We start from the raw sequence: 27,570 nt of genomic DNA on the forward strand, positions 1-27,570 counted from the left end.
CATTTTTTAGATAAAATTGAACTGAGGTAGGAGATAACATGAAGCATGCTCTCTCCAGGATTTCCAGCACATTTGGGGCACGTGGAATTAATTGATGTGTGCGGTGTTATCACTGTAATGCTAATTTCATTTTGCCAGGCACCTTTTCTGCGGTTGCAGGCGGGAAGCTGACACCTGGCCCAACAGCCCTTCAAAGCCTCCAGCCTTGTAACATGGTCCCCATGTACAGACAGATGCTTCACCAGCAGTCAACCCTCTCATGCTGACAGGAGCCAGCTGTGAAGCTGACAGCACGACTGGGGCTCTCTTCACCTCCTCAGCACCCTACTCACAAAGGGCTGGGTAAGGCGAGCAGCATCTTGCATGCCACAGAAACGCAGCCCCACATGCTGCTCCTGCAGCCTTCCTCTTCTCATGGGGGCACTCACTGAGACCAGGGGCCATCGTCTCCCCCCCGTTTTCCTTTCCTCTCTGCCAGTCCCTTCCACAGCATTTACATTCCACATCTACCTTCCTCCCTCCTCCTTAATTCACATGTAATTATCACTGTGTATCAGCTCTGCTTTCTCACTGTTACCCTGCTGTTACATTCCCCGTTATCCACCTGTTCATCAGACCCGACACAAGCAGCAGCTTAGAGCTTTTGCTAAGGGAACTACAGCAGTGTCCTTGAAGTTATGACAATTTTATTAGCTGTGAGGGGAATATTCCTCCTTGCTGCAACTCAAGTACCTTTTACAGAGCTGTGAACTTAAAGTCTGTGTGTTTTATAAAACCCCCCATGCTGTGCAATAGCTCAAAAGGTTTCATGTAGAGGAAAGATACCATTTCAACACAAGATCATATCACAGGGTAATTACAGCACTGAGACAACAGCTTAATTTCCTGGGATCATCCCCTTTTGGGCTCTTAAATAACTAACAAGGAAGTCTCTGAGAACAAAATTCCTCAGTTTGATACATATTTCAGCACAGACTGCAGGAGCAAAATCTGAAAGAGGTTTTTTTGATTACAAGAATACAGTGCAAGCACGACCAATAAAACTACAGAACTTCCTCTTTACCTTACTAAAGTCTGACAAAAGCCTTACTAAACTGTAAGAAGAGTAACTTCAGGCACACCATCACAACAGATGCTGTGGCAAAGACTCAGATAAAAAAATCCCCATGAAATATGGTAACATCTAACTTCATAACTGTAAGCATCCACTCCATAGATTCTGCATGATCAAGAACCTGACAGCACAAAATTATCAGCTGCCCAATCTTCCTGTGATAGATACAGCACTGGCAAAACTGTACCACCACTGGTTACAGTGCGACTTTTCTTGCTCCTCCTATTTCAAACGGAAAATATTGTAAGAGGTGACAGCAGCCCACTTCTGCACAGACTCGCTTGACAAGAGGCAGTCTTTCACATGGCTTAAGCATTACTTTTAAAAATTCTATCAACACTTCCAGAATATTAGTCATTACTGAGAATAAGAAAAGTCAGCTGGCTTCATTGCCTCATAATTCATGTAAGGTACCATAGAGAAAAGGTAGTGTATTGTGGCAATAATAGAAACCTGGTGAATAGCAGAAATGGTACTAGTGAAAACAATTCTGGAATCACCTGATCCTTAGGACATGTCATATTTTAAAAATTCCTTCTCTCTCCTTCTTTCAGCAAAAACTTGAAGAACCACAACCTCTACTGAAAAAGCTCCAGTTTTGTGGCTCCAGTCTTCTGGTGCTTTGAGTATGTATTACCCCTATGAAAAACAAGTTAAATGTGTGCACAAATCGCCATCAAATTATAATGATATAAGACAGAATAAAATAAAGCCCTCAAAAAACAACTTCTTCATCCCAAGGCAAGATCACAAGAAAAGCTATATTCTTCACAGACACAGAGGATCAGATTTATCATCTACCAAATGTCATAATCCAACACAGGAACAGACACAACTAGGTAACTGCATGGACTAATCAGAAGTTAGCTGGGCCAAGCGAATGTTTCACCTTAACCAAAGAAAGCTCAGCAGGGTATTGATGAGCTGAAGCAGCACTGTTATTAAAAATCATTCCCAGTGTTAAAAAAGTTCCTATAAAAAAACAAATCTTCCAAAAATCTTTTTAAATTTCCTCTGGGATACTCAGCAGCAGCAAGATCTGCTGCAAAAATAATTTCCTACATCACTTCCAGTCACTTTCCCATCCAGTAACTATCACATGCTCTTATTAGTAGCAGTATTTTATGAACAATAGATCCTACTCCTGGCTAGCCTCTACCCTGGCACCTCTAAGCACCACGAAGTCAGGGACTTGAGGTGCAGCGTGACCTGCACCCACAGGCAGAAGAGCAAACAGCACCACTTCACCACCTCCCTCCCTGTTCTTGGGGCTCTGATTTCCATCCCCTGGGGGCTCTGAGCAGCTGCCCAACAACCCCTTTTTGGGAGGGCAGACTTTCTGGTTTTGCAAGTGCAAGCACCTTAGAAGCAAGTTAAACCAGTGTAAAGGTGCACAAAAATGCAGGGCTGTTCAGCAGATGGGTATTGTCTCCTGAACGCTATTTCTGCACCAGGCATCAGCATATGGCAAATTAAAGAAGTTAACAGTCAGAAGCAGGATCTCTAGATTACTTCATTATGCTAACGTTACAAGGCAGCCATTTAGATGAAATTTCAGAAAAGGTATTTTCACATAAGAATGTCACTTCCACTTAGCTTAAAAAGAGTGAATCAGATTTTCTCTTTGTTCTTTGCAGTTTCTAATCTGATCCTTGCAGTCAATAATTACTTACTTTAATGAAAGCACTCCAAAGCAGTTATGAATAGGAAAAATGCTCATACATCTGCCAGAGCACTAGCAAGCGGACAGGGTTTCTGAAGACTTCCAGTTGAAAAAGCTTGAGGGGTATTTGAGAGAAATACTGTGTAGAGCTCCTATCACAAGCCTGACTTCTTAAATCCATGGCAATGAAGAGGACAGTTTACTTTTCTGTTATGTGACTGACTCAACAGTTTAGACAGAGCCACTGGCAAACCCTTTAATTTGGTTGGTACAGACTAAACCAGCAACAACTTGTTATCAGATCACTGCTAATCTATTTATTTAAACACAAGAATTAATTTGAGTTATTCAGCCCAAAACCCAATGCAGCGCTTTGATTATCATATTACAAGGTTGGGTTCCTTTTCCACTTCCAAATTTTTACTGAAATTTTATGTTGACAATGCATCTCTCAAAACACTTCGGTCACAAAGCACAGACACTCCTACTCCCCTTTTTAGCACAAAAAAGAGGAAATAAGATTGTTTGCTGATCCTCTAAGGACTTTCAAAATTAGAAGTTCAAGCCCTGTCTTCTCAGCGAGTCATTCAGTACAGCAATGGCATCTCAAGAGTCAAAACGAAAGATGTGCTTGAGAAAGGAAGAGATTTTTCATCAGTCCTCTGAATGCTTTTTTGTTTTGCTTGTTGCCTTCTGATAGCAATCAGCTTTGAACCCATGTCTTGAAATCACCCCAGACTTTCTTCAAACACTCAAAGACAATTAGTTCTTTAACAAGGTTCAAGAGCTCACAAAGATTTCTGATACCCACAGAAATACGCTAGAAAAACTTGCAGTGGCCAGAGTTGTCCTGTCTAACAGAGAGGTTTGGATTTGTTTTTTAAGGAAGACACAGTTCACTTTATTTTGATGCCAAACAAATGTAAATGATGTAAAAAGCTTAAGTGGTTAAAATATACTTTTTCAAGTTAGGTTAAAATGGCAAGACTAAAAGAGGAAAAAGTAGAGCAAGAAATTTCCCCTTCCAAATTTTTTTCAGGTTCTTTACGCAGAAAAAGCAATGAAAAAGGAAACTGCCCTAATGCAAGATCACTTCATTGGTCCTATAAACCAGACAGACTACATATAGCAGGACCACCTTCCTCTCCATCTTCTCCCCTTCACAGATGCTTTGGGGGGGGGTATATCCTTTCAGGTTTGTTCCATATCCAGCAATCATCCACCTTCCACTTCTTCCCTTTTATGTCAAGACTTCTGCATCTTGACAATAACTGTTCTACTTCTGAGGATCCTTTATGACTTCTGTGTTGTACTCAAGCTTGCTTTTCTCATTTAAGGCCATCACTTTTATCCCACACTTCTTCTCACGACCTCCTTTCACCCTCCAAATCAAGGTACCTCTCTACTTCCCAGACTTCCAGCATTCAAGACATCCCATTCCTCCTTCTTAAATAAATAAGGGTAAAAAAAAAAGGGACAGGGGGAGATGAGGACAACCATGATGACTTCTTTCAGGCTTTGCATATCTCATGCTACAGGGAAAGTGGGAGAGAAGGAAAGAGCAGGCTGGAGGACTCTGTCAAAGGGCAGTATGTGCTGCTCTTGAAGCAAGTCTTTGATCAACAATCCCAACAGAAATTAAAACTGCTTGCAGTATTAAAACAGGCACAAGGAGGCTGCTTTTTTCAGTTTCTATCACTGTGTTTCTTCAAGGACGCCAAAAATCAATATATTCTTTGCAACCTGGTACTAGAAATGTTGGAACCAATCAAATACAGAATTAAGATGTTTTGTTACAGATACATACATCAACATTGAGAAACAGCACTTTGTCCAGCTCTCTTAAAAGCACTTTCAAGACTTTCTGCCTTGGGACAAGGAAAAAAAAAAATCTACCCCATTACAGAAACAAAAGCATGTTTACAGATGTCTCAAAAATTACCTTTCTGGGTTGGTTTTGAGCAATGCCTGACTTTCCTGGAGTCACTTAAGGAACTGAATCTGAAAAGTAAGGGTTTGTTGTCTTTTTTTAAAGGGGTGCTAGTATCAACCTGACAATTTAGTCAGCAGGTATTATTTTTCTGGGTTGATCCTTAATATATGAGAAACTCCAAATAAAACTGCAGTGCAACTGGCTGACTAGAAAGCGACTTTTATGTCACTTTTAGACTTTATCACTGATGACTGTTCCACACAACTTGCAAGTCTTTCATACCTTCACATCATCGTGGCCATAGTAATGTTACCAAATTACAACACCACTGCTTTCAGAGAACGTGTAGAGGTAGACAACATTTGAAAGACCACAAAATAGCTGTCAAACTTAATGGAGTTTTTAACACCAAATTTCAACGTGTCAGGATGCAAAACCTGGGAATAGAAGAGTTTGCCCCACATTGCAGATAAAGCCTCAGTCATTCCCAGATGTCTCAGGTAAAGGGATTGATGGTAACCATGACTGAGTTCATTCTAAGGCAAAGATAACTAGGTCAACCACCACATACACGTCAGCATAGCAAAGAGAAGGATGGCTGGGCCATATTTTGGCATGTTTCTAAGGGAAGCGGCAGAAGGGGCAAGGGTATGCCATAAACAGGATGATAATTAATGCCCTTGTTCATGGTAGGACCTTGATTTATCCTCTCTATGATAAGTATACCCCATCTTTCAGCTAGTCCCCATGCTAATTTCAGTGGGACACAATCCAGTTGTCTCATGTCTGAAGCCAAGCTCCTTTCTTAAAAACCATAATCAAAATGAAGTACTAAACTACAACTTTAGATGTTTTCAACCCATCAAGCTGTTTCCGAGATGGAAATGTCACGCTCTATAATCATCCTCATGTTTAGACTTCTGCAGCTCTCACCATGTTTGGTGACTCATGGTGGGTTTCCAACTGGCTAAATTTACTTCAGCTTTGCCTGTCTTTATCTCCATGTTGCTTTTCGATGAGCACAACATTACGACCCCTAAATTGTCCTTTTTTCTTCTCAAGGTCAGTTGTAGGATCAATGACAAAATGAGCTGTTTGTAAACACACAAGCTGCGTTACAAATGCACGAGTTAGCATACATAGGAAAGGACCTTCAGAAGGAAACCAGAACATGACAGAGAACATCACCAAGAAGATCAAGTGCCAACAGGCAGCTACTCACATCTAAGACCCACCTGCTAAATGTTCTCCCTGACATTGTTTTTGAAAAGCGTCTTCTCAGGCACATTCACTCTGCTTAGCTGCACTTGCCCATGTGCTTCAGTCCATGATGTAAGCTGCAGCTGTCTTTTCTACCAACTACCTCCCTGGTCACTTTTTCCCTTCCTGTGCTAAGCACCGATCAGATGCAAGGCATACCAGACCAAGGTATTTTCAAAGCCAGGCTTTTTGCTTGTTTTCAGTGGCATGGTACACAAGAAGATTTTCCATTTATTTATTTTTTTAAATATGTGATTTCAGATGATCAGAGGCAACTATCGGGCAACAGCATACCCTCGCAGATGCATCTTTGTCTGTTATGTTGATCCTTCAACCTCCTAATGTGACCTTCAGATTTCCTTGCTACAAGAGTATTTTAAGCAACACCATCCTGTGCCCAAGGCCCCCCAAGGGCAAAGGCTATGCTACCCCTTCATGAAAAAAGTGGTACTTTGCAACCTTAACTTCTAAACTAAGCAAATCCTTCCACTCCTTACAGCTTCAACCTTGCATATTCATAGTGTTCTTGTTCTAGACAGCTAGCTGAAACTGCCTAGATCTGTCTGTTTCTTAAGGGTCAGAAACTAGGTTTTGGTTACATTACCTGCCAATGTAAATAGCCAAAACAGCACACAGAAGCAGTCATATCTTTCACCTTAACTCCACAAAGGGCTCAGAGATGGTGAAGAACCTGCACATAACTAATAGCTCTCCATGGGTTAAAAGATACACTCATAGCTTAATCTTATCTTATTTTTGCATTAATTTCCTCCTACTGAACAGACTGTTCCATGTAGATGGATATACTCAGGGAAACTCTACAAGCGTTACTCAAAATCTGCACCAAAAAAAAATACAGTTGGGAAATATTAAATCAATATACAGAGAAAACCTGATAAAAGAGCACTGTTAAAGCCAAAGGTAAAAACCAAACCAACAGACAGTAATACTGATGCCAGATAGACATCCTTCCTTATTTAAGAACTTCCCAGGTTTCCGTCAGTTTTTCTTCTGTACAAAAAGGACCAAGTCTCCTAGTTTTTATTGCACTTTTTTGCTAAGTAATACTATACAATCTCTATTATGTAGCAGTCCTATCTACTGGATGTCAGGATAATGATCTTTTGTGCATAGACTCTATACAAACAGTTATGGAAGAGTATCTCTCTCCATCATTGCCAAGTGGTGAGAAGAGATGACGTCCTGAACAAAACCCACAACTGATCAGGATAAGACATTGATTTTTGTCATTTTCATGGTCTGAATTACAGCATGTGAATGGAGATTTTGCACATCAGACTGTAGTAATCTGTGTGCACAGCTTAACTATGAACAGGCAATCTCTAGCTCAAATCAGAAAAGGCCCCACAGAGCGACGACCCCATGGCTTGTCACTTCATTTCAAATGGCCTGTGGCCACACACTAGTTCTTCCCGCTTTGTTATTGCACAATGCTGAAATGAGTCTTTCAAAGCTGTCTGAAGGTCTAACGCACCCTCCAGCAAGGAAAAGAAAAAAATGGTCGTCTTCCTTCCTATAGATTCATCTTGGGAAGATGAAGGGGCTTTTCAGAGAAAACACATGCAAAGTAAAACAGAAATGCTGGTAGATGACACACCAAAAAGCAGTGTCTCTAGTACACTGGAGTAATATTTTTAACATAAAGCTTGGAAATCTGTTTCAATCTGCTTGCGAATATTCTACACACTGATATCCAGAGTTTCACAACTTCCATGGTCCTCAATGTTTTGAGACGTCTTCTATAGAAAGAACTTTTTTTAGGAGGGGAGCAGGAGGAGCAGGAATTATGCTTTAACAGAGCATGAAAACAAAAATCAAAAGCCAGAGTAACTGAAATCTAAGTCTATGCCAGGTAGTTTGTTGGATGGCATTGAACTGTTGCCAAACAGCTGTGGGTCTAGAAATCAGCACTAAGATGGTAAATGGTATTAGCAGTCAAAAACCTACTAAATTTAACTTTTGGACTCCTCTTGCTTTTAAAAAGGAAAGACTGACAGACATCAAAAGGAAATAGCTGAAGCTGCTTGGAGAAATGGACTACATCTTTTCAAATAAAAGTAAAAGCCTGGCTATGAATCAGTAGTCCATTTATGCAGGTAGACAATAACTAAAAAAGTAATTTAATTCATTCTCAGCTTAAATACGTGGTCTGTGGCCTTTTAGTATTAAACTGCTGGAATATGTGAATAAGGCAGTTGGACAGCGTAGCAAAAGCAGTAAATTTTGTGCAGCTCGCTTTACAGTCAAAGCCTAACTCCTGCAAAGAAAACGTGCTGGTGACAGACAAGCAGCTTAAGTTTTGGAGTTGAAATTCATGCCCTCCTTTCAATGGCTTTGTGGGACTGGGAGCAAGAGACCCTTACAGAAAGTAGCCAAAACTTACCTGCAAGCGAGGCAAAGGCACACGCAAAAGCATTCAGCACCATTTGCAAAAGCTGTGACTGAACGGCACTAAGCTGTTATCAGCACTTACGCAAATGACTGAAAAATTTTCCTTTTGATTCTGCATGCTGGTTTACTTTCTGTTTTCAGCTTGTAAGAATTATCAGTGACATCCAATACAGGTGTGGAGAAAAAAAACCCCACGAAAAGAAGCCTTCAAGTCCGAGAAGACATTAGCAAAGTATACCATCACCAATGACAAAACTTGCGTAAGATTATATTTCTACTTTGCAGTTTTCAATATGAGGTTATTGTTAAGTAGGGCTTAGGTATCATTCAAAACTCACGAAAGTCAACAGGAATTGACCCTGTTGACCCTGCATGTATTACTTACGCTCCTACCAACCAACCATATGAGAAGAAAAATACTGGTACAGAGCAGACAGAAAGAGCAAATTTTTGACGTTTTAATAAAACTTTGACCCCCTCCACCTCTCTATCTGTCTCACAGAAACAGATGATGAAGGGCAAGATCACTGCAGCATATACACACAGCAGGCTACCAACAAGTACCTAACGTGCTGCTAACCATAGTATAAATTTATGTGTTTATGTAGCCATTGCATACATGTGGCCATTGCATACACATGGCCACCGCATACATTGCAAAGTGTTTGCGTAGCTGCAATAGTATACTCAATTACACGGACCTTTCTGAGCAGGTCCCTATTTAATGATATCATCACAACACCTCCGGCCGAAATATTTGCTAAGATCTGAAAATATGAATGTCTAAAATCCCCCAGTTTTGAGGACAAAGTTCAGATGAACATTCTTTATTGTTGTTGTGGTTATTAGCAGTCCCACAAGTTCTGTAGTATGGAGGAATTCAGAAGCAAAGTCAGTTAACCAGCTGATGGCATTTGTTTACTTCTCACATCAATACAACTATGTTCTTCCTCCAACACATATTTAAAAAAAAAAAACCAAATAAAAAATTAAGATAATTGGCCTTTGGCAGACAAATGTTGATCTATATAACTGACCATCCTTTAGAAATGGCAATCACCAGAAATAAATTCCGCTAGATTTCCAATTAAAAGCCTGCTGTGTTTTTATAGATCTTTGTCTGCTGCTCTCTAGTAACAGATGTGAAATGGAAGCTGTAATTAATGCTTGGAGACAGGAACTCACTTTGAACTACATTTTGAAAACATTATCTGATGTGTATAAGCATAACATGCTAATTATGGAGGTAAGTAACTATGTACAGACATTTGTCATGCATTCTTAGCACTGGCGTTCTCTGTTCTCTGCACCTCCACTGAAAAAGCTGGTGGAGAGAATTTCCCCCATCTTTCCATGGACATAGGGACAGGAAGGCATGAAACATACTGTGATTCACCAGCACACTTTTAAAATTTCTTTACTGTAAAAGCGGAGCAATTGAATAAACAGCAGCTTCCTCAGTGACCACAGAGCAGATCCTGCAAACCGGTTACTTGAGACTGCTCTAGAGCATTGGATGCCTGTGGAGAGGAGCTGTGCAACCACAGCAGGGTTGCAGACAAGACCAGGATAAATATAGTTCTAGGAGCTAGTCTAATAACTAAGGACTTGGTCTAAATGTACATGTATAATATTTATATATATGAATTTTATAGTACTGATTAACAACACAATTTGTGTGTACCAAAGCTTTTTTTAAAGTCTGTGGCACACACTTATTTATACCATGCAGCATGAGAGACCAAAGACCAAGGCTGTTGAGCTGTCCAGGATGGTGTACGAGTCCTTGATACACAATCTTTTTAGGTTCAGTTTCTGCAGGGAGTGCATTCAAGTTTTTCTATTTAAGAAATTAGTCATGACAGTTTTGTCTTCATAAGTAAACACTTTGGGACCATTGTCTTCTACTGATCTTCCTTTGTGTCTCTGCCTCCACCTACACCAGATGTGAAGTTAAGTATTACTATACTCAGAAAAAAATGAATATGCAAAAACCTAGACAAACAACTCACAGAGAACAACTGACCTGGATACTAAAGTGTCTGTGTCTGCAAACAGGATTTGAAAAACCCCCGACACTGATTATTGATTAATACTGCACAAACATCAAAAGACCGCCTCAGGGAACCTTCATGACTTCAAAGTAGATGAATTATCTAATTACTGCAAGTTTAACAGACTACAACTGAACATGCTGCTAAAGTAAACAAACAGAAGTAGATTAAAAAATTGCTGCATAAATAACTGAATATACCTTTTAAGAACAGGTAACTGAACATTCAGCACAATCAAGTGGCTAGGAGCTCTGCAAGCAGCCTTGTCAGGGATGAGACTACTTTTCCAGTTTAACACCTTCTATAAAAACTGGCGAAATGTTGCTTTCTCATTTGAGTTATTCCATGCTTGTTGCTTCAGCTGAAGAGAGAAAGGAAGGCAGCCACGAAAACTGAGCTCCTAATTACCATCATCCTCCCTCTGATGTGGATGTGTCTGCTACAGCACTACATGTCTACGTGGCGGGTACAGAAGTTTTTATACATATGCACACAAACATCACAGATGGTTATAATTACTGGCGGGCAAGCTGCAATCCTAATTTGAAAGTGAGCAAAAATAAGTTATGTTCTCTCCCACCCCTCCTGGCCACCACACCCAGCCGCTGGACAACCCCTGAGGCCAGTCTCTCCATTAGGGGAGGGTGGCCGAAGGACCGCCACACCTCACCCCATGCAGCAGCATGCCTCTCTGGTCACGGGTACATGTTCTCCACCTAAACAAGACAGGCATGCGTCAAATCATCACCACTTCAAAGGGGAACGTGCCTACCTGGCACTTCAGAGCTTAATTCAAAAGGAAAAAAATAATCAGGTGAGCTTTGAAACTTGTTTATTGCTTGAACTCAGGCAAACGAGGGTGGATCTGACACTGAAAACTTCCATATTGACCTGCACAATGTATACTGCAGTTACTCCCAACCTGCCTCTCACCTCAGCAAAGGCTGCTCTCTAATTTGCTGCTCTGCTGAAATTCGCCCTCCTACATCAGTAACTAACCGCTGGCCACAGAGACAAGACAACCGCAGTTGTAATCCCAGTGCCAGCTCAAACACCATAATTTGTGCATCTTGCAGCACAATCCGTGCTGTGTGGTTTATGGTGTTCTCTCCAAGGCTAAGCCAGTCTCCTCTGCAATGTGTACTTAACTAAAAGTAAACCAGAGTCAACAGCTTTGGGAACAACTCGCCTTTGAACAATAGCAAGGACGGCCGCTGCAGCACTTCCCCTCCACGTGCCCTGTGCTGGCCTTGCTTCAGAGGCGTTCGCCTTCACAAAAGGCTCCATTTTCAAATGTGGGCACCTTCCGCTTTTAACACCAGTGTTTATCTTTCCATACGTTGCCACATACCAGCCTAGCATGCAAGCTAATCTGAGCGTTCAAAGATGGGCATTAAACCTTGTATGCCAATGTCTGGAATCTCCTATATCAAGTTGCTCCTGATGGAGTAAAATGGGGGAGGAAATAACAACTCCCCCATTTTATTCCTGCACCATATGATCACTGCTATCATAACCCTGGCTCCTTCCCTGGACAACAAAAGTGGTGATAGCCCAGAAGGACACTTTTAGATAAAAGCAGTATTAATCAAGAAACTTAAAAAAAAACACCAGACAGGAGCCTGCTTTAACTAATCAAGAAAGGGCTTGTACATCCCATGCTTTTTACAGCCCCAAAAAGGAAAGCACGCACTCTTTTACGGGAATTCAGACAAAATGTACCACAAGTAGATGTCAACAGACTTGACACTGATACGAAAAGATGGTGGCACATAGACATGAACAACTTTTGTCATTCACCTTCTCACTACCAGCACAGATTCAGCTAAGAGCCTAAAATCAGTAAGAGCAGAGCCAGGCATCATTCAGGCTCTGAACATAGTCTGTATGCTAAATCAATATTCCTCCCTCACCAAGAAACAGCAAGAAACACAGAAAATCCTCTGCTGACCCGTAATACTCACGGTTGTTGGCAGCAGCAAAGTAAGTCATGGACATGTTTGACAAAACTTGGCATCCATGGCAAATATCTTTAGAGTATTAATTAGAAAGTAGTGAAGAGCTTAGGAACACGGCTATGATTATATGAGACAAAAATGTTATTCAGTAAAGGAAGATTAAACTGAACTCAGACATCTGAAAATATTTCCTTAAATACTTATTGCTGGAGAAACAGTTCCTCAAATACAGACAAACACACAAGTTAACAGTGGAAGATTTGCATGAATAATTGTCTTCCTGAGACAGCAACTGTTTAAATTTCTTTTTAATTGTTTCTCCTGTATTTCTGAAATTATATACACTCGACACTACAATTCATTATATTGTACTTCATGTAACTTTTGTGTGTCTGTGAAGAAGCAAGCCTCAAAACATATGTCCTGATTAAAGTACATTTCTCATTAAGAGTACAGTCTCATTGCCCCTGAGAAAACCAACAAAAACTGCCAGACTTAAGAACCACACTAACATGCTTGTAATACTACAAGCATATAACTCAAAAAATGTCAGCGTACACCTTTGCTTATCTTCTCCCCTGCTCAGAAAGTGGACGAGGAGGTGCACAGAGCTGAAGTAAAAAGGGACCTGTAAGCTAAAAGCCAGGATACAGCAATTATATGGTGGTTTTTGTTCAGGATGGCAAGAAGTCTTTCAAAGGGATGATTATATTAAGCTCAGAGTGGAGAGGGGCACGTGCCTTCCCAATTTAACCCTAACGTGCAAAGGACAGATACCACCAAGGTGGATACTAGAGACAGTATGTGCACTACTCTGATGAAGCAATTCCTGGCCAATGCAGAGGACTTTTTGGAAGGAATGGAGAGGGCAGATGTACAGTCTGTAAAGTGTCCATTGCTCCTAACGTGAACTCCAATGGCTTCTAGTGTCCTGTGTAAGAGCTAGTCTTATCTCAATGCAGAATGGCCAGGAACCTAATCTCTTCCGCTGCAAGTACACCTTTGACAAAGGTAAACTTAATGCACCTTTCAGTCCTTATTTTAACATCAAACATTAAAACATCATTTAACTATTCAACACAGTTAAGAGCTATTGGCTTGAAAAGACACAGTTCATTTTGCAATGACAGCATTTCCTCCTCCAACACAAGCCCATGTACCTATGAAGTTTCAAAAAATTACCCAAGCTATTTAATCGGCTTGTCTTGGAGTTTGTGTTCCTGAAGCCCTGTCCTGCTAAAACACTATCACTGGTACAGGAGGAGTGGGGTACTAATGAGGACTGAGAAAAGAAGATGCTTCTTACACCAGGTCCTGGTTACATATATAGGACAACAGAGAGGCTTTCATATGTATTTCAAAACACCTTTTTTCCAACTGCCTTTCCAATAATTTTTCAGGTGAGGTGGACTCATAGGAGTAAGCAGTAAAATTAGTAGAACTGAAGGGACAATAAGCATTCAGCAGCACCTGAAGATCAGTCATCATTAACAGCACACAAACCTGTTTGTCTAGAAATGTACACCGCACTGAACACCAAGTATCAGAATACCCTAAACTTGCCTTGACAAGCTAAGAAATAAGCTAGGACATGTCTCTTCAGAACGAGGCTATTCTTTGCCTCTTCAAAAAATCATCCCCTTTTACACATATGCTTTTTAAAAGGGGGAAGTGTCCTCCATCTGAGTCCACACAATGGCTCAGAAAACACTTTTTTGTTTGACTCACACTAAACATTACTTTCTAATAATACTGATAGAAAATTAAACTCTTATCAAGTAGCTGTTTTCCTCCACACATGCAGGATTGTTCATATATGGTGTTTGGTTTTTTTTCTGAAAGGAAAAATGGTTCATTTGGAAAAAAGGAAAAAAACCCCACACATAAGGCTTTTGTAAAGAGAACTACCTCAACATTTAGGATTCCTCGTACTAGCCACTTTAAAGGTAATGTCAAAGGAATAAAATTTCCTCATGCCCCTTTTTGGTTTTTGTCAAATAAATTTCTGAACAGAGGGAAAGTTTATTTTTGCACTAAAAGATCTGTTCACATTTAAAAATAAATTAAACTAAACTTAACAGATGAAGCTTGGAATAAATTGTGTATATGGCCAAATCTCAAGGCCCTAGACAGGTGATGCAAACAAAAATTTTTCATGTTTGGCAACCATTAATTAAATAAAAAATAAAAAAAATTAAAAAAATATAAATCCCCACCCAAAACTACCAACCACTGAAAAGTGAGATTACACAATCTATAAACAGCCACTACTCCTTGTATCTTTCTCACATTCAGTGTAGTTCCAGGTTCAGAAAAGATTAATATCTAGTCAGTTCAAGATTAACGAAAATAAATCTAATCACAAAACCCTTCATTTTAGAGCTGAGAAAAAGCATTCTGTGTGGACTAATTCCTAGTTTTCGAAACATTTAAACAGCTGCCTGTTCTCAATACACCCCGAACTCCAACTCCCTGTACTTAATGGCACGGGTCCTCAGCTTGACAATTTCATACTTTTTTTGTAATACTAAAAGGTGAAGGTGATCGGAATTGGATCTTGGCCTGATGGGATCTCAAATGGCAGTCTCAGACTAAATCCTACCACATCCTCCCTGGTGATGTACACAGCACATATTGTTGGGGCAGAGAGTCTAAAGGAGAAGAGAAACATGAGAGCCCTTTACACAACCCTGCCACTGCAAGAGTAAAAGCTTATGCAGCATGCCAGTTTTTCAAGGTTTCCAAGGGATTGCCTGGCCAGCCCTGAGCCACCTTCTCCTTCCATTGTTGTTGGCGAGAAGTCACTAGATGAGGCACGCTTCAGCTCTGTGTGAATATACAAAGAACTGGAGAACATTAGGAAGGGAGATACCACAGAGCAGTAAAACACGTACAGCACTTCTACATTCAAAAACATTCCCTCTGGATATTTTTCTTAATTTTAGAAGAAGCTTACATAGATTTTATCTTGCTGATATCGCTGAAATAAGTTGTGCATAATGGAGCCTTCATGGAGATCTACGAGTGCTGCCATGTCTTCCACGCTCTCTGTGCTTGTTTGATGCATAGGCGTTACTTTCTGGTGTGTGATAGTGCTCTGTTTATAAGTGAATACCTGAAAGAGGGAAACAAAGAAAATATCAGAACACACATTCAAAAAATCCTATCTGAGAATGCAGCTTTCATACCCATCCATATTCCCTATATAGTTTATCAGTGTGCAGACTTGTAAAATACAATAGCCTGCCAGTCATACCTTCTTCTAAAGCTTCTCTGACAATAACTGAAGCCCCAAATACATGCACGGGGGTCATATGAAACTAGTACATACTGACAATGTACTGAGGACTATAAAGTCTTTTCCTTTTTAAGGGCAAATGTAATCTCATCTCACACAGGACTACCATTAGACTTTTTTAGCAGAAAAATAAACCAAGCAATAATAGTTCCCCAAAAATCCAAAACCAACCAAACAAAAAACCACCCATTACAGTAAATCCCACATACTCAAATTATCCTGTGAGGAAATGTTTTACAGTGCAAAACAGCAAATGAGAATTATTGTTCCAACAGGCTGCAAGTGTTTACATGTTTGAACTGAAATCCACTTAAATGTTTCCTTTCAATTCTCCGGGCAGGACCACTGTCAGGTTAGTCCATTATTCCTAATTTAAGTAGCATGCCAAGTTCAGTGTGCTGCAGATATTTGTAAATGAATAGGCAAACCTATTTCTAGTGAATGGACTTTGAGATGAATTTGTGAAGCCTGTTCCAAACAGACAGTAAAAGCTCTAAAAAAGCCACAATTTAAATACTCAGTCAGAAGACACTTCCACAAATATGCTCAGAAGATGTATACATCCCCAACCTAGTTAAACTTTTATGAATACTAATGACACCACTAAAGACTAAATCAATAGCTTTGGAATTCAGCTTCCCATTTCCTTTTTATTTACATCTTGGCAGCTCATCCTTATAAATAGCTATCTGCCTGCACCTCATAGCCAACACTACTCAGGCAATGTACTCAGGTCCCTGCTAATGGCACCTGTGACAAAGTGTGGGGTAATGCAAATACTTTAATGATTTGGAATACTTAAAAGAAAACCTTCCAAAAATATTTTGAAATATATTTATAAAGAAGATGGAAGAAGTGCAATAACCAGCAGCCCGAGCGCAAGCGAGCACCAGTGAGAAAAAGCTGAAGAAGCAAGAGGCTGAACACAGACTGGACTTAACATCAAAGCTCTGTACTCTGATATCCCACCAGCTGACAGAGATGAACTGCCTGATGATATTTGTTCATTAAAATTGTACTCCAGGCATCCCAAATGCTGGCACAGGCCATGGCACTGTTACAGCTGCCACTTGCACCAGCACAAAGCACACTGGGGGAAGGCTGGGAAAGAAAGGCGATCCAGGAAACAAATCTCCAACAGATGTTGGAAGGCAACAGAGATGTCGACAGGATACGTGAGCAAACCATCAGAAAGTTCCTGTAAATTTGGAGCATCCAAGGCACAATCCCTAACTGTAGGAAAAAGACAGATACCAAGAGATCTGAGCCTTATTTTGTGGTAAACAACCATTATGATGACGGGACAACCATTTGCACAGGGCAGAGAGACACTGGCCAGGATGGCCCACTGAAACCCACTATTTCCTCTTCTTCAGGCTGGTTGTTCTCATACTTCCAGCTCTCCCACACATTGCCTTCTTTCTGGGTGAGGAAATGGCTCTGTGAGCTAACTCAAAGATAGGTGTGTGCACTGACCAGCTAGAAAACATACCAACTTTTTCTGATAGCTGCCACCCAAATTAGAAAGGAGAAGGGCTTCTTCTCCAATGCTGGGGAGTTACTTTTCCTTTACTCTTAATTTTTACCAGAACTGCGCATCCCTCAGACTTCCTAAATACACTGTAAAACTTGGTCAAAATCATCTAACAAGAACAAAGTCATCAGCCAGGGCAGCAGGATCACATGCACAGACCTCATTTCCTTAAAATGGGCTTTTTGCAGTCCTGCTGCTCAAGCCCTGACAGGCCTGCTTTGTTTTATTTCATCTTGACTCACGCCTTTATTAGGACAAAGACGTGAAAAGGCTACCTTGAACTTTATCATTACTAATTAGAACATCACATTATGAAATATTGCAGCAGTTGAAATCCTCAGGAAATAGGAACCAAGAGCCATTCTACAAGGTCAGCATGGAGAAGAGGAAGACGAACAAGTTGGCTCCTGAATTTAAACAGGAGCCCGTTGGCAGCATGCAGGATTGTCCATCCTCAAGGATCCTGCCAGCATTTCTGGAAGGTCAAGTAAAACATGCAGGAAACTTGGAATAAGATTTAAGACAAACCTAAATGAGAATTCAGCAAAAACTTCTTTCCTCTCAAGATATAAATGGTCCAAGATAACAAACATGCTGAATACATGGAAACCTACAAATTAAACCTTAAAGAGACAGCACACAAAAGAACTCTCAAATTTATTACGGAAGTGAAAATTAGAGGTTGAGATAGGAAGGAGCAATGCAAAGAACAACAAAAAGAACAAGCTCAAGACAAAACAGCAAACTAGGCTTAACAACAGTCAAGAGCACTTCACTGAGAAAGGAGAACACTTCAAAACCACTCTGCTGTTCCTACCACAGCTTAGAAGGGCTGTGATGAACACGCTAAAAAGAGGAAGCAACTTGAAAAGCTGGGAGACCGTTGCCACCACATTCCCCAGGTAACACAGGAAAAAGCTGTGCAGGCACTATCAGGTTCAAAAATAATGTAGGAGGGAACTATCAGATGCCCAAATGTTAACAGCTTGCTGAAACTGAGAACCCACACTTGAAGGCTGGAGGAGTGCTGTTTAGTCCTGAAGAAAGCAAATATGACTAAAAGGAAGTAATCACATGCTGCTGAGTCAGATTTCTTCCTCTAGTCAAAAAGGAAAGATTGAAGAGACAGGTAAGCGAGGACAGGAATATTTGAATGAACGTTAAAAATAGGGTGACACGCAGAAACTGTGAAAACAAACCATACTGGTGTAGTTTTGACAGCCTGTTTCAAAACTTTGATGATACGACCCTACATCCTCATTCACATCTGTTCAGAAATCTGCAGGATTGCTAGCCCAATTACGTTCTCTCCATAATTGGGTAAAAATTATCAGCCTTGCTGTGATGAGGACATATCCAGACCAGTGTCAAGGTCCATCTGCCCAACAACCATGCTACCTGTAGCACTTGCCAGATCTGCTCTAGGACACAATGTCAAGCCCTGAGATCTCCGAGAGCAAGATCCACACTAATACTTCCCAAAAGTACTACCCAGATGAGAAAGAAGGACAGGTAGAGAAAATCAATTCATCACGTCACAGTGAGAACATTAGTCTTGGATATAGGATCTAGGAAAAAGAAGTTAGGGGAAAATCCTCAACAGCACACCAGCATGTCCAGGATGTGGGCATGACTGCACTGCATGGATGGGACAGACTCCCATGTCACCCTCTGAAACACCATCCAGATCCCAACCCACTCCTGCAGGAAGTGCCTTCCCTTTGCAGAAAATGCCAGTCACACACTCTCTAATGCACTGTATGAAGCTGGAGAATTTAGAGCAGCACGCACCGAGATTAAAGGTGAGACTGCAGATAAGCACTGGGTAAGAGGGTTTTTGGCAGTTGCTGTTTTGTGAAGGGGTTTGCTCTGAAGCAGCAGTGTCATAAGTAAACAAACAATTTCAAATGGGACTCTACTTGTACAACAAACAAACCCTAAATCACATACCAAGTCAAAGACATATAAAGAAAAATGACAGCTTGAACAAATAAATATATAGTTTTCCCTATTCATAAATACTGTTGCATGAGTAGTGTAATATTGTACTCCAAAATGTACAAGTATTTCTTAGGCAAGTCTGTGTCTTTATATTTGGTTCAGAAAAGCATTTTTTGTATGCCATGCAATTTGGAATAACTAGTACTTTACATTAATATATGCTTTTAAATTGACCAGTGAGCATGTAAAGAAAACAACCCACAAACATATCAGGAGTTGAGGCATATGACTGCAATTAAATTAATTTCACCGATGCTTTTAAAAGAGCATGAAAACCACCAGCATGAAAATCCTAATATTCCCCACTTCTTTATGTTGAAATTTACATTCTTATCCTATGCAACTAACCTGGCATTAGAAAAAGAAAAGAAGTTCTTCAAGCATTTTATTTAAGGGGAATATCACAAAACAATGTCTAATTAATTTTCTGCACTGACAAATTACCCCTAAGCTCAAGATCTAATGGAAATTACATGTTAACAAAAGATTTAATTAGTAATACAATTTATTAACACCAGGAAAGAATGTCAGAGTGGGCCTTCAATGACAGGAGCACACAATGCTTTCTCTTACAGTATCATTTTCTGACATGATGACAAGTGACAAAAATCCCCACTTGAATAAGGTCATTAAAAGGTAACAAGAGATACCACAATGGCTAAGCCAAGTGAGTTTACGAGAATGCTGAATTAAGTCCTTGGGTAAAGCACATCAAAAGCCCACACAATCCCCACTCCTTGCAAAAGCCACAAGTTACATTCAGGCCTTCCAGTCTGCTCGGAGCCCTTACATAGCTGAATCTCTCAGGGCATTTTTCACAGGGAAAGGGAGTTTTGGTCTGATGCTGATGATCCATATTGGATGGGAGGAAGGCAGAAGGTACTCCAAAAGTTTTCTTATCAACAATTTGGTATTTGAATTACAACAATCTTCATTGTTTCAGTGAGATTCCATGAGATTTTTATTTACATGCAGAAATAGGCTTGTCTGCATCTTGGAAGCTCTGGCCTGAAATAGATCACTACTGAATCTGCTCTCTGAAAATATGCAAGATTGTCTACTGAGAAGTTTACATATTGTGAGCATTTTAGAACAGCCCCTTCTATACAGTGATCTGAACACTCACCCCTCCCAGACACAACTCCCAACCAGCGCAGGCTCTGATCTCCTTCTTTAATTCAAAGATCGAGGTTTGGGTTGGAGTAAGAGGTGACAATGGGCACTGGCTCCCCACTACTGCTGCCTTTAGACAGGGATGAACGCTGGACCATCCCTCACGGCCATTACCCACCACATGGGCAGCAACTGTTTGAGGCTGTCAGATGCCATCAGCTTCACCATCAGTAACACACACCAGATGTGGTGGTGTCTGACCCAAGCCAAGTACTGCATGCTGCAGTGCTTGGGAATGGTTACGCAGCTTAGCACGCCCCTCTTGCCAGTGTGGTTGCAATAAATCAAGAAAGGTAGGGGTATTTTGGTAGGGGTAATAGAAAAGGGGCAACTACCCCCCCCCCCACTCTTCCCTATGCAAGAAAACTTTTTACCAACCCTAAGTGTACTATACAAAGTGCAGGTTCTTACAGAAGATAATGCTGATATTCTTACATGGAAAACAGAAACATCCAAGTCTTGTCACACACTCGATCTAAATTAACTCGTTCAAATCCAGGTAACCAGAGGGGTAATGTAAAATATCATAGTTTAAACATAAAAACAGGTAAGACAGGGAAAGCGAAGGCAAAAAGTATTGTAAAGAAGTCACCTAAAAGAAAGGTTTACATAAAACAAACCAACCAACCAAAACAAAAACCAAGCAAACTTTATTCAATAATGCCTATGATACTAGCAAACCAACTGCTACAGCATCTGGCCAGCCCACAGACACCAGAAAGCAAAGCTATCTGTGACCCAAAAAGCGAAGCCCACAGCCTTCCTGCCGTTGCCCCAGGAACTGCTCCACATGAGTTTTTCATAGGGTTACTCCCAACTGCTACGGTGATGCCCACGAAAATCCACATGACTCAACAACAACTCCAGAGGACTCAGCTTGAGCATTCAAGACACCAGTCTTCTAAGGCATCTTTTTGCTTGTGGTCACTGACCCCACAGCAGAGAGATAAGCACAGCCCAGCAAAATACACAGGACTGTACAGAGAAACATCCACTTTAAAATACCATTTTTTTTTTCCCTTCTCTGCTGTTGGTCTGAACTGAGGATCATCATTTGTGTTTCCCTCATGTTTAGAAGTTAAAAGAATGCAATAAATCTTAGAAAATGTCTTTATACATGAGTCCAAGCAGAAAAAAGAGGCCTTGGTGTCACATTACAAGCAGTGGAATGCAGCGTTCCAGGGAGAAAAATAAATCACGACAAGCCCAAGGACCCAGAGATTAAAAACAAAAATAAAAATATAGTAGTTCACTGTTTTTTCCTGGAGAGATCTACCGTCTAAGCAGATACTTAACATTCAGGAAAGGATGCTCTATTATAAATCAAAAGCAATTTAAGACCAAATGTAAAGCAGATTAACTACCAACATTTTAAATTCTACAGTTAATCATGACAAGAGTATGACCCAAGTAATTTTTTGTCTGATAATTTACTATTTCTCTGTAACAGCTGACCTTAGACGTGTATTGTCACAAAACAATCTTTCAAGCAACAAGATAAACCAGGACCCAAGGCTTGCTTTGATGGCATATAATTTAATCTTTTCCAAAGCAACAAAAAACCCAAAACAAACAAAACAAACATCAAACAAACAAAAAACCAACCAACCAACCAAACAAACAAACCCAAATAAAACAAAATGTTATCTATTAAACTATGGAGGAAAAGGAAATAATTTTATGTAAGACATTTATTTATGTAAAAAAATTATTACCAACTAAACTGATATTGTTACTACTAACACTGGTCTTCAAGCAAATATCCCATACACACATCAACGGAGAATCAGCTTACTTCCTACTCGTTTTGTAAAATTCCTACCCATTTACCCTTTTACTCTGGGAATCACCCCACTCCCTAGCCTCCCTTCACAGTTAGATGTTAATCTTGACCTCTAGTGCAGAATGTCCACTTTGCACATTACTGTATCCACAAAATCTGTTGAGTAACACCCAACCTGTAAATTTCCTCTATTTAATCTTTACCTTCTGCTCACTTGGGTTCCTGCCATTTTCAGTCTTTGTTCCTCCTCCTATCAATCAAACCACTTGCAAATCCTTCCTCTCAGTCACCCTTTCATAATGCTTTTCAGACTTACAGAGGCCTGGGACATCTAGGTCAGGAGCTGCTCCCACGTTCAAGTGCTGCGAGCCCATCCTGGTGCCTTTTTCCCCATCCTCTCCCCCACCTCCAGCAGCTACAGTACCAGCAATGGCTTGGAACAATTCCCCTGAGTGGCTTTCCTACTACAACTTTCAGGCTGTCACACTCATGCAGAATACCCCTCTTTGCTCCCAAGCTCCACAGCGTGGGGAAGCACGCTGCCAGGATGGCTATCCTGGCCATCATCAGAGCAGAGCTCAGCCAACCCAGTAAATTGCACCTCTTTGTTGTTTCCCTATGCACTGACCACTGTCAATAAGCTTGTCTGATCAAGACCTTCTCACCCAACGTCTGTTCCACAAAAGGTATTTCAAGGCAGTTTATTCCACACACCAATCTGTTTCCGTTGGTAGACAAGCTCTATCACCAAGTACAAACAAGCTTCCAATGACAGGTTCAGTGCTTATGACCCCTCAACTGGGCTTGCCTACACAGACAATAAAAAAATTTAATTCCAATTAAGCACATCAATTTTACCCAGGTTATACTACAGTAAGACTCTAGGCAGTCCACGCTAATTTTTAGAAGTAAAAATAAAAGTGTATCTTTAATTTAACTTTCTCTGCAAGCAACCTTGTATGACTTGCAGTTATACGTTACCTGAAGACACGACAAAGCCCAATTTTTAAGAAGCCTTCCTACAAACACTGTGACTATAGCTTTGCAGAAAAAGTGAAACATTCCTGGCACGTCTCCAGCACTTGTTTTGCCACAGCAAAGTGCTCCTTTCTCTTCATAAACCAAGAAGTAGAGGGATTGCAGCTGCCCAGGCTTTCCCAGAATGGGGGACCAAGTGAAGTGGTCCAAGGGCAGGACACAGGAGACATAAAACAAGAGGGGCTTTCAGCTTCCTGCCAGGCAGATGGTCAGCAGCAGGGTCTCACCAGCTTTGACCACACAGCAAGGCAAGAGATCTCCAACCTGGACTGCGAGATGAGGCAGACAGTAGGTCCTGGTACATAGCAGAGGAACTGAAGAAGCCCTGCGCCCATATTCCCTATGGGTTCAGTCCTCCGTCTGGATTGGGACACCCCACCAAAGGCACCCCCACATCAGTGTTACTGTAGGCAGCACCCAGTAAACAGGTGTAATGGCAATACTCCTTTTGCTTTCAATGAATTATTGCCTTAACTAGCTCCAAGGACAAGGGGGTGAGAATTGACGGCTTCCTCTTCTTAGTAGGAAGACAAAACCACTATTTAAACCCCCCCCCAAAAAAAACTCCCTCAGCTTTTATCCACCATTTTCCATACAACGGAAAGTGCATCTATAGACAATGCCAGGCACTGAAAGCATTAGCTTGACTGACAAAATCAGTTAGAGCTCAAGTGAAACTCTCAATTTCAAACTCATATTTATTCAATGATTCATGTGAGATAAACAATGACTATCTGCAACTGAATGAACAAGACTGAATTTGAATAAAATGCCCTGCTATCAAGAACTGGAATAACTCTGTTCAATAAGCAGCTTACAAATTATACCAGCTTTCTGAGGCATGAAGCAATGTCAATAGGTCTTTTTTTTTTTTCTCTAAAAAGAACAAAGAACAAATGTTGCAGGTAGTTGACTGGACTGCTCTAGAACAGGAGCAGCCTGTGTGCAGTGCTGCAGTAATGAAATCAGAGGCAATGCTTATGTGGGAGCTGGAGCTCTGACGGGCCATTCCCGCAAAGCAAGCCTTGTCCTGAATGAAGGCTCACCAGAGAAGGAGATACTCCAATGATGCCCGTGGGATGCCAAATAAAACACGAGCAACACCGTTGCGAGCCTTTTGGCCTTGTCCCTTTATCTTCCTCTCAGCTCAGCACTTCATATGAACCAGCCCTACCCAAGGCCTGTGGGTGGAGATGGTGCCCAAACCCTGCAGAGAGGCACACACAGGGGGACCAGTGGACTGTCCAGGAACTGCTGCCAGGCACAGCTGCTGGCCAAGGAGCAATTCTTGGGAAGGTTTGTGCTACTTATCACCACCATGCTATTACGCAAACCAAGGAGGCTCTGCCACAGCATCAGCTATAAAGGCTGAAAGGTCCTTGTAGCACCACAGCGCAAGTTGGTCCCCTGAGAAGGGGACCACAGGCGCTGGGCTGAGACACTCCCTCAGCAAGGGCGCTGCAAAGAGCTGGAGGGAAAGAAAAAAGAAATAGAGCCAAAAGAAAGGTTTTTACACAGAAGCAGATGGTTTTGCTGACAAATTTCAATGCTCTGAGACAACACAGGGCTTGGGTTTCCATCACTCCTCCTGCTAGGTAGCAGCCAGCCCCTCTGCTCCAGTCAGTCACAGCTAGACACCGCAGTTTTAGCCCCAGTATCATGGTTCGGTCACCCAGAGATGGCTGGATGTCAAGCGCTCCAGCAGGCTCCAGTGCTGGGGCTAGCCATGAGCTAGCCAGCATAGCCAGGAGCCAGGCTGGAGAAGGGCTAGTGCAAGCAGCGCATGGCTCTCAGCCACAGAAGCCAGAGTGCTCCTAACACAATGCCCAGTCAGGGAGGCCTGGGAGGTCTCGCACCCCATGACTACCTCCATCCTGAAAGCCATCACCCATAGAAGCTTGAGCAGTAACCTGTACAGACCCAGCTCCCTCACACCTTCTCCTGCGTACCTGAGACCCCTGGCAAGAGAGCAAAGCATGGTTCTATTCCAGGGCTTCCACCAACAACTTCACCTCTGTGTTCCCATTGCAAACCTCCCCTATTTGCTCTCATTTCTCCTCTCTATCCCTCCAGTTTCCACCCCTCACCTCCTGACACTCTCCCTTGCCCACCACTGGCAGAGTTTTTAAGTTATCTTTGAGGAACTCATTTCCAAGATCATTTGAGGCCACTGGTGAAAAATTAGATATGGGTCTAGTATCATCTTTGCTTGTTTAAAAAACCCAGTATTTTATTTTTAGGTTTTCTGCCTTTACATTACAAGAATAAAAAAATCTGAATACAAGAGATCAGTATAAAGCTCTGTATGAGTTTACAGGGATTACAGAATCATAGCATATTTCATGTTGGAAAGGACCCATAAGGATCATGCAGCCCAACTCTCTGCTCCTCTGAGGACTACCTAAAACTAAACTATATGACTAATAGCATCATCCGGATGCTCCTTGAACTCCGACAGGCTTGGTGCCATGACTTCTTCACTGGAGAGCCTGTTTCCAGTGACCGACCACCCTCTCAGTGAAAAACCTTCTCCTAATGTCTGAATTTCCCCTGATGCAGCTTCATTCCATTTCCAATTAAGTCCGGATTGAAGTATGAACCCTGGTTTGAACAACAGTCCCTCGCTTACTCTTGTCTCATTTTTTAAAGAACCAGAGGAGCTCTTCATTAAGCCAGTGTTTACTACCTGCTATTCCTGCAGGTTGCCTGCGGTGTGAGGTTTTGACACAGTTATACTGCTGGCAAGACCGCCAAGACATTTTATTTACAGCTCAAAGCTTCTTCATTGAAGCAGTCCTTTACTGAGGTAAACTCCCCTTTCCCCAAAACTTGTAGGTGTAGAATGGTAACTTACACAGAGGGGTAGGATGTAGAAAAGGGAGGAACTGAAGCCCTGAATACAGTAAGCTCCTAAGGACGTCTATTTATGAAAATAAATATGTACATGATAACACATAACACACCATAGAGAATGCTCAAAGCAGAATTATGGACAGGTGAACACAAAACACTGGATATTTTCCCGAACCCCAAGCATACAGTACAGTTTCTATGATAGCTTTGTTAACAAGGCTATGCTATTTCAAAGTTAATTTTTATCATGTGTGCTGATCTCAGAACAATTCATCAGCCTTTCAGGAAAGGGCTACCTGAGGAGAAACAGTAAGGCCACTCCCTCTGTCACTACAGCCATTAGCTCAGCTAAACAGCAACTGGGAATTTTTCCAGCTCTGGCTGAAAGTAACTGGAAGAGGTCCTTAACAACAGGGCGAAGGAGTGACCCTCTTTACCTACACATCTGGTTCTGGCATGCAGAGGTAAATTTATAATGTAGGCAGCAACAGACCAGCCCTCAGCAGGTCTCCAGTGCTACCTTTCAACCTATCCAAGTTAGCACTGGGTCCCACAACAGCACAGTTTCCCCTGCCCAAGAATGAAGCCCATATATCAACAAAATTTTTTGGCCAACATGGAAGCACTGTCAAATTGAAACTGCAGGCAGTTTATCCACACTCAGGATTAGCCAGTGCCATTTGTGTGGGACGTGAAACCTGTATAAGCATTGGCAGGAGTAGCACAGTCTAGGGACAGAAGATGTTTTAGCCACATGTTATAGTCTAGGCTGAGCTAAATCTCAGCTGGCTCCATGCAGCATGAGTACAGTTTCCTCCAACAAAGTGTGTGAACCAGGACCCCGGTACATGCAGTTCAGAGACATGGGGCAGTCCATGTGTGGAACTAGCCTGTGTCTGAACCACTCACTCAGCTTCACTGCAGATCTCAATGGGCCCAGCAGTAAAGCTTCAGCTCTGCACCCCAGTGAACTGGTCTTCCTGGAGACTGGGACACTGAACACCAACACCCTGGTCTGCAGTGCTGTGTCTGTGGTTAGGCAGGGCTGTGCTGCTTTTCCCCACTCATCCTGCATGAACTTGGGGTGCCTCACACCCCTGGTTCTCCCAGAAGATGGGGAGCTGGCTGTAAACCAAATTTTCAGCTTCGGTCTAGAAATAAAGAGTAGGTATGCCAGCTACCATATGCTGGAGAGGAACCTGCCAGTGTATTATTACTGCAGGGATGGCTGCCCAAGTCCGCAAATCCTCTGAAATAATAATTTTGCAGTAATCCCTCCCGAAGGGCACTGCCCTCGCATGCCCTGCTAGCGGGACTGTGACAAAGGACTCTGCAGAGGGAAGGAGGCAAGGCACCCTGCTTTCCTGCCAGCAAACTACCACTGGCTGCTGCACCAACCATGTGGACAGCATCCACCCATCCCAGGAGGACAGAGGGTCCTTCTGATATTACCATTGCTCAGGAGACTTGGCAGAAATAGCACACGACAGGTGAAA

The 27,570-nt window shown here is 41.7% G+C and overlaps 1 protein-coding gene across 2 annotated transcripts in view; it reads right to left on the reverse strand.

Annotated features, from left to right (window-relative positions):
- The window catches only part of MYO10 (myosin X), a 161,081-nt gene that overhangs the window by 78,610 nt on the left and 54,901 nt on the right, over window positions 1-27,570 (reverse strand). For both annotated transcript variants that reach the window (XM_030471577.1, XM_030471666.1), the window contains one exon: window positions 15,351-15,509. In XM_030471577.1, the coding sequence (XP_030327437.1) occupies window positions 15,351-15,509 (159 nt within the window). The remainder of the gene's footprint in view (window positions 1-15,350; window positions 15,510-27,570) is intronic.

Source organism: Strigops habroptila, chromosome 1 (assembly GCF_004027225.2).
Source record: "Strigops habroptila isolate Jane chromosome 1, bStrHab1.2.pri, whole genome shotgun sequence".
Taxonomy (NCBI): Eukaryota; Metazoa; Chordata; class Aves; order Psittaciformes; family Psittacidae; genus Strigops; species Strigops habroptila.